Source organism: Poecilia latipinna, unplaced genomic scaffold (assembly GCF_001443285.1).
Source record: "Poecilia latipinna isolate Pla-1442-1.1 unplaced genomic scaffold, P_latipinna-1.0 Scaffold4233, whole genome shotgun sequence".
Taxonomy (NCBI): Eukaryota; Metazoa; Chordata; class Actinopteri; order Cyprinodontiformes; family Poeciliidae; genus Poecilia; species Poecilia latipinna.
Genome location: NW_015116849.1, coordinates 45,779 through 52,922, shown reverse-complemented (window position 1 = coordinate 52,922; position 7,144 = coordinate 45,779). Strand labels below are relative to the sequence as shown.

Sequence of the window (7,144 nt, the reverse complement as noted above, 5' to 3'; positions counted from 1 at the left end):
TGAAGAGCAAAACCCCTGGAGGAGACGGAGCGTTTGGGTCCAGCAGCATCTTCATGGTGAAGCAGTGAAAGTTCTCCAGAACTAAAGAGGCTGGGATGTCTAAAGAGCTGAAGCTCATGTCTCTGCAGGTCTTCATGGAGGACAGCTAACAGCTTCAACAAAGGCTGCAGATGAAGAGTTGATGAGGAAAATGGTTCCAGCTCTGGAAGCAGAGTTCTCAGAGCTTTGGGAGGATCTTACAGAAACTAAGACTTTTTCTGGAACCAGACAACAATCACCACATTTTGGTCTCAGTTACAAACTCAGAGGAAACTAGTGGAGGAGGAAGAGGAGAGGATGATGACGGGATGAAGAAGATCAACACTGTTCACAAAGTTTATAATTAATGCAACTTTCCATCAAACCTAAACAATTATTTTATAAAAACAGTCAAAGATCCTAAAAGGTGAATTATGGAGTTGCAGCTCAACGAGTGAAGAGAGTTTAAAGTTTAAAAAGTCTCTCTGGATGATTGGATCTTAGAGGAAATTGACATTTTCTAGACTTCAGGATTTTCTATTCATTTCTACCTGAAAACTGATAAAAAGTTAAATATTTTTAAATGATCAAAATGTCTAAAAACCAGAAGCTGCAGCTGTCCTGGATGAACTGAATGAAAACACAATGAAAACATCTGGACTCACCGAGCCTTTCTGCAGTTCCTCACAGCTTGAACCAGTCTCTGTCGTCCATCTGGTGATGTGTTGTACTTCTCCAGGTCCAACTCATCCAGAACCTCTGACATCTGCAGCATGAAGGCCAGAGCTGAACAGTCAGTCACTGAGAGCTGCTTCCCTGAATCCAGCAGCCGTTGGATCTCCTGATAAAATGAGACGTCGTTCATCTCCACCAGACAGTAGAAGATGTTGATGCTTCTGTCAGGAGAGATATAATCAGTGTTCATCTCCTTCAGGTTGGTGATGATTCTCTGGATGGTTTCTGGACGGTTCTCTGTCTGACCCAGCAGATCCTCTAAGAGTCTCTGGTTGGACTCCACAGTGAGACCATGAAGGAAGCGGACAAACAGGTCCAGGTGGCCATTTTCACTGCTGAGGGATTTATACATGACTTTCTTCATGAACTCATCTAGAGATGTTTCATTGTATTCTTCTCCCAGGAACGTCTTGATGACCTCTGACCTCCTGCTGGTGAAGCAGTGGAGCATGTAGACGGCAGCCAGAAACTCCTGGATGCTCAGATGGACAAAGGAGTAGACGGAGATGTTGCCCAGCCCAGTCTCCTCTTTAAACATCTGAGTGAAAACTCCTGAGAACAACGCAGCATCTTTGATGTCGATGCCGCAACGTTTGAGGTCTTTGTCATAGAAGATCAGGTTTCCCTCCAGCAGCTGATCTAAAGCCAGTTTTCCTAGAGTCTCAATCAGCTTCCTGTTCTCTGGATCTTCTTCAGGTTTTCCTCTGTACTTTTCCTCATTGATTTTGTTCTGAAGCAACAAGAACTTGATGTACATCTCAGTCAGGGTCTTGGGCAGCTCTCCTCCCTCTCTGGTCTTCATCACATCCTCCAGAACTTTAGCAGTGATCCAGCAGAAAACTGGGATGTGACACATGATGTGGAGACTTTTTGATTTCTGGATGTGGGAGATGATCCTGCTGGCCTTCTCTTCATCACCTCTGAATCTCTTCCTGAAGTACTCCTCCTTCTGGGGGTCAGTGAACCCTCTGACCTCTGTTACCATGCCAACGCACTCAGCAGGGATCTGATTGGCTGCTGCAGGTCGTGTGGTTATCCAGAGGAGAGCAGAGGGAAGCAGTTTCCCCCTGATGAGGTTTGTCAGCAGAACATCCACTGAGCTGGACTCTGTAACATCAGTCAGGATCTCCTTGTTTTCAAAGTCCAGAGGAAGTCGACTTTCATCCAGACCATCAAAGATGAACAGAACCTGGAACATTTCAAAGCTGTAGATTCCTTTGGTTTTAGAAAATAATTTATGAATCAGTCCTAATAAGCTGAACTTTTCTTCTTTCAGCACATTCAGCTCTCTGAAAGTGAATGGAAATATGAAATCAATGTCTTGGTTGGTTTTGCCTTCAGCCCAGTCCAGAGTGAACTTCTGTGTTAACAGTGTTTTCCCAATGCCAGCCACTCCCATGGTCATCACTGTTCTGATTGGTTGATCTCTTCCAGGTTTAAAGATGTCTTCTCTCCTGATTGTTTCTTGTTTCCTGGATGTTGTTTCAATGCGTCTGACCTCATGTTCCTGGTTGACCTCTCTAGTTAACCCCTCTGTGATGTGGAGCTCTGTGTAGATCTGGTTCAGAAAGGTTTGATTTCCAGGTTCAGCGACGCCTTCAGAGAGACTCTGGAACTTCATCTTCAGAGACGCTTTAAGGTCAGGCTGATACAGACCAACAATATCTGAAGAAAGAAAGAGAAACAAACAAATAAAAACATTTTGCAATATTCTAACAAGTAACTGGACTAATAAAGTGGCCAGTTTGGTTCTTCTTCATGACCTTCTATGAATGTAACATAATTCAATAATTAGAGAAAATTAATGAAAGTCATTCCAAAGTCAGTCTACAAAGACTGTAGTCTAGACAGTAGTTTTCTTTTGTCAACCACTAAAACATTTAGCATGCAGCCCCACTGAATGAGCTGGAAACACAGTCTCTATCAGACTGTGAAGTATCTGCACTACTAGCAGGTCATATGGACTGGGATGAAGGTCCAAAGTAGAGACTGGTTTCATGACTGGCCCAGGATCTGGAGCAGTTGGTCCAGCCAGGTGAAAACCATTTGCCTGTTTTTTCACTTCAAGAGCTTCATGATAGTCAGAGAAACAATGTTGTCCTATCACATGTCATGCGATTCAGCATCCAAGGGAGACGACCATCAAAACGAGAGAGTTGAATCCTAAAACAGTGGAAAAAACTGAAGACGCGCGATGACATCCTGTACAAAGTTTGCAAAGATTCATTAACGGGAAAAAGCAACATCAGTACATGATGGTTTGATCAAAGAGGAGGACATTTTTTGTATTCAGGTAACCATTATTTGGTTGTCAATTTGAGAACTTGTAGATAGAGCATTAAGTCTGGCCAACTCCGTAATGTCACTTTCTATTGAAACATGGAAACCCTTTGTTGCACAGTGATTGTTAGTAAAACCCAGCTGAGTTTAGCTGATGTTACCTTGTAGGTCACTTCTGACCTATGACTGTTTCGAGAAGTTCAGGGGGGAAGACGTAAGCTGAGTTCATTTTGCAGGGTTTTCCTAAGAAAACTTGCTCAGCCCAGCTGAGGCGGCCTACTGGCAGTCCACCATGTGTATTAAAAGATGTTAATTTGACAGGAAATGTAAGAATATTACTGAATAATTACATGTTATAGGACAACATCGCCANACCATTTCCTGAATCAGAAACTGCAATCTCAATCCAATTTCACATAGACTGAAGGCTTTGGCTGTTGGTTCCTGATCATCAGCTGGAGACCCGACTTGGTAACCGGATCAGAACCACTCAGTTTATTCATGAATGGCCTTGGGTTCTTCTTAAAGCTGCTGAAAGCCAATGGAGGCCATTATTTCCTAAGGAGACGTGACCTGATGAAGCTTCATCACAGAGACGAGGCTCCAACCGACTGACAGCTGTCAGACTGAAGAGGACGGTTCCTCTCTGACCCGGCCCAACAGAACCACAGCTTCAGGACAAAGTGAGGAACCTGCTGCTGCTGCTGCAAACCTCACTGTCATTCAGTTCATCTAGATTTGCTTTTCTACAATCAGTCATTTTTTAGATGTTTCATTAATGATGATTTGAACTGGTCAGTGTTTGTGGCTCCAATGGAGGGAAACATTTCATTCTGGATGTAAAGATGAGAATCAGAAATAAAACAATACGAATCTTTACCAACCAAACTGAAACATCGCCATCATTAATTAACTTCATTTGAATTATTTTACTCATTTTGCTCATCAGTCAGAAACATTTTAAAATCTGAAAAACAAAGTTCAATGATCTCAAAGTCTGAAATAAGAAAATGATTAATTTATAAGGTAAAAAGTTTTTGAGATTGTATTCTGGTATTTAAACAGGTTGTTTTATAATATTACAATTAAATTATTAATTAAACTAAGAATTAAAGTGTCAATAAATTATTTTATTGTTTAAATAGAGAAAACAAACCCCAGATTCTTCACTTTACTGACTGAATTCTGCAGGATCTCAAGCAGATTCTTCATATCAGAGTCTCCAAAGGTTGTAATACTGAAAGGTTTTCCTCTCAGTTTAATCTCACTTATTTCCAGTTCAGTCAGATCTGGGTTGGACTTCAGAGATGAAGCCAAAACTTCACATTCAGCCTTATGGATCGAACAGCCACCAAGTCTGTGATGAGAGAAGAAATAAATTCAGTTCTAATGAAATCAATCTGGATCATAAACAGATAAAATATGATAACAGTGATGTCATCATGATGTCATCATCTGATCAACATCTGATCTTCAGTTTACTGAGTTTGACCCGACAGAGAGTCTGTGCAGTTCCTGAATAAAGTCCAGGTCCTGGTTCTGGTTCTGGTCCAGGCTTCATGTCCTCAGACCTTCAGCTCAGTCAGATGTTGAAGATCTTCTATCATCTGTGAAGGAAAGTTCAGTTTCTCTGCAGCATCAGAGCCTCAAAGGAGCTGCAGCAGCTGATGAAGAGGCTGACTGAGCTGAATGAAGGAAACTACTGGAGATGATGGAGAGGAGGAGGAACTGCTCACAGCTCTGACAAGTCACACTGACTTGGACTAGACCTTTGGGAGGATCTGACAGAAACTAGGACTTTTTCTGGAACCAGACAACAATCACCACATTTTGGTCTCAGTTACAAACTCAGAGGAAACTAGTGGAGGAGGAAGAGGAGAGGATGATGACGGGATGAAGAAGATCAACACTGTTCACAAAGTTTATTTTAATGGTTCAACTTTCCATCAAACCTAAACAATTATTTTATAAAAACAGTCAAAGATCCTAAAAGGTGAATTATGGAGCAGCAGCTCAATGAGTGAAGAGGAGTTTAAAGTTAAAAATGTCTCTTTGGTTGATTGGATCTGTCAGAGAAAATATAAATTTTCTACAATTCAGGGTTTTCTCTTCATTTCAACATGAAAACTGATAAAAAGTTAAATATTTTTAAATGATCAAAATGTCTAAAAAACTAGAAGCTGCAGCTGTCCTGGATGAACTGAATGTTTAGATGTTTGAATGGCTGAAATCATCCAGAGGATGAAGGAAGTAGTTAAAGGCCAAAAACATCCAGAATCAACTTGAAGAAAGAAGAAGAAACAGGAGGACAATAGTGCTGAATCAGCATTCACACAATGAAAACATCTGGACTCACCGAGCCTTTCTGCAGTTCCTCACAGCTGGAACCAGTCTCAGTCGTCCATCATCTGATGTGTTGTACTTCTCCAGGTCCAACTCATCCAGAACCTCTGACATCTGCAGCATGAAGGCCAGAGCTGAACAGTCAGTCACTGAGAGTTTCTTCCCTGAATCCAGCAGCCGTTGGATCTCCTGATAAAATGAGACGTCGTTCATCTCCACCAGACAGTAGAAGATGTTGATGCTTCTGTCAGCAGAGATTCTATCAGTGTTCATCTCCTTCAGGTTGGTGATGATTCTCTGGATGGTTTCTGGACGGTTCTCTGTCTGACCCAGCAGATCCTCTAAGAGTCTCTGGTTGGACTCCACAGTGAGACCATGAAGGAAGCGGACAAACAGGTCCAGGTGGCCATTTTTACTGCTGAGGGATTTCTCCATGACTTTCTTCATGAACTCATCTATAGATGTTTCATTGTATTTTTCTCCCAGGAACGTCTTGATGACCTCTGACCTCCTGCTGGTGAAGCAGTGGAGCATGTAGACGGCAGCCAGAAACTCCTGGATGCTCAGATGAACAAAGCAGTAAACTGATTTCTGGAAGATCACACTCTCTCTTTTGAAGATCTCTGTACAAACTCCTGAGTACACCGAGGCCTCTGTGACATCCAGACCACACTGCTCCAGGTCTTCTTGGTAGAACATGATGTTTCCTTTCTCCAGATGTTCAAACGCCAGCCTCCCCAGCTTCAGAAGAACTTCCCTGTCAGCCTCCATCAGCTCCTGTGGACTTGTCTCATGTCCTCCATGGTACTTGTTCTTCTTCCTCTTTGTCTGGACCAGCAGGAAGTGTGAGTACATGTCAGTCATGGTCTTGGGCAGCTCTCCTCTCTGCTCTGAGGTCAACATGTTCTCCAGAACCGTAGCAGTGATCCAGCAGAAGACTGGGATTCCACACATGATGTGGAGGCTCCTGCAGGTCTGGATGTGGGAGATGATTCTGCTGGACAGCTCTTCATCACTGAACCTCCTCCTGAAGTACTCCTCCTTCTGGGTGTCTGTAAAGCCTCGTACTTCTGTTACCCTGGAAACACATGAAGGAGGGATCTGATTGGCCGCTGCAGGTCTGGTAGTTATCCAGATGAGAGCCGAGGGAAGCAGGTTCCCCTTGATGAGGTTTGTCAGCAGAACGTTGACTGATGACTTCTGTGTGACGTCAGAAACCAGCTGACTGCTGTTGAAGTCCAGTGAAAGTCTGCTTTCATCCAGGCCATCAAAGATGAAGAGCAGTTTGCATTTAGCCAGCTGCTCTGCTGGGAACTTCTGGAGTGTTGGATGGAAAACATGGAGCAGAGAGAGAAGACTATGCTGCTCACCTCTGATCAAGTTCAGCTCCCTGAACGAAAGTAGAACCACCACACTGACATCTTGGTTCTCCAAGCCCTCTGCCCAGTCCAGAGTGAACTTCTGCACTGAGAAGGTTTTTCCAACACCAGCGACACCATTGGTCAGAACCACTCTGATGACTCCATGTTGGTCAGGGAAGGATTTAAAGATGTCATGGCACCTGATTGGAGAGTCTTGGAGGTTCTGGATCTTGGAAGCTCTCTCCAGCTGCTTCACCTCATGCTGGGTATTAACATCTTCTCTCTGTCCCTCTGTGATGTAGAGATCAGTGTAGATCCTGTTGAGGAGGGTTCTACTTCCTGTTTCATCACTCCCTTCAGTCACACATTCACATCTCCTCCTCAGACTGATCTTATGTTCCTCTAGA

The 7,144-nt window shown here is 43.2% G+C and overlaps 1 protein-coding gene across 1 annotated transcript in view; it reads right to left on the bottom strand.

Moving 5' to 3' along the window:
* The window catches only part of LOC106942382 (protein NLRC3-like), a 21,357-nt gene that overhangs the window by 8,569 nt on the left and 5,644 nt on the right, over positions 1-7,144 (bottom strand). Inside the window, exons 4-5 of the mRNA XM_015025643.1 lie at positions 5,390-7,139; positions 4,190-4,390 (exon numbers count right to left, since the gene is read on the bottom strand). Of these exons, the coding sequence (XP_014881129.1) occupies positions 4,190-4,390; positions 5,390-7,139 (1,951 nt within the window). The remainder of the gene's footprint in view (positions 1-4,189; positions 4,391-5,389; positions 7,140-7,144) is intronic.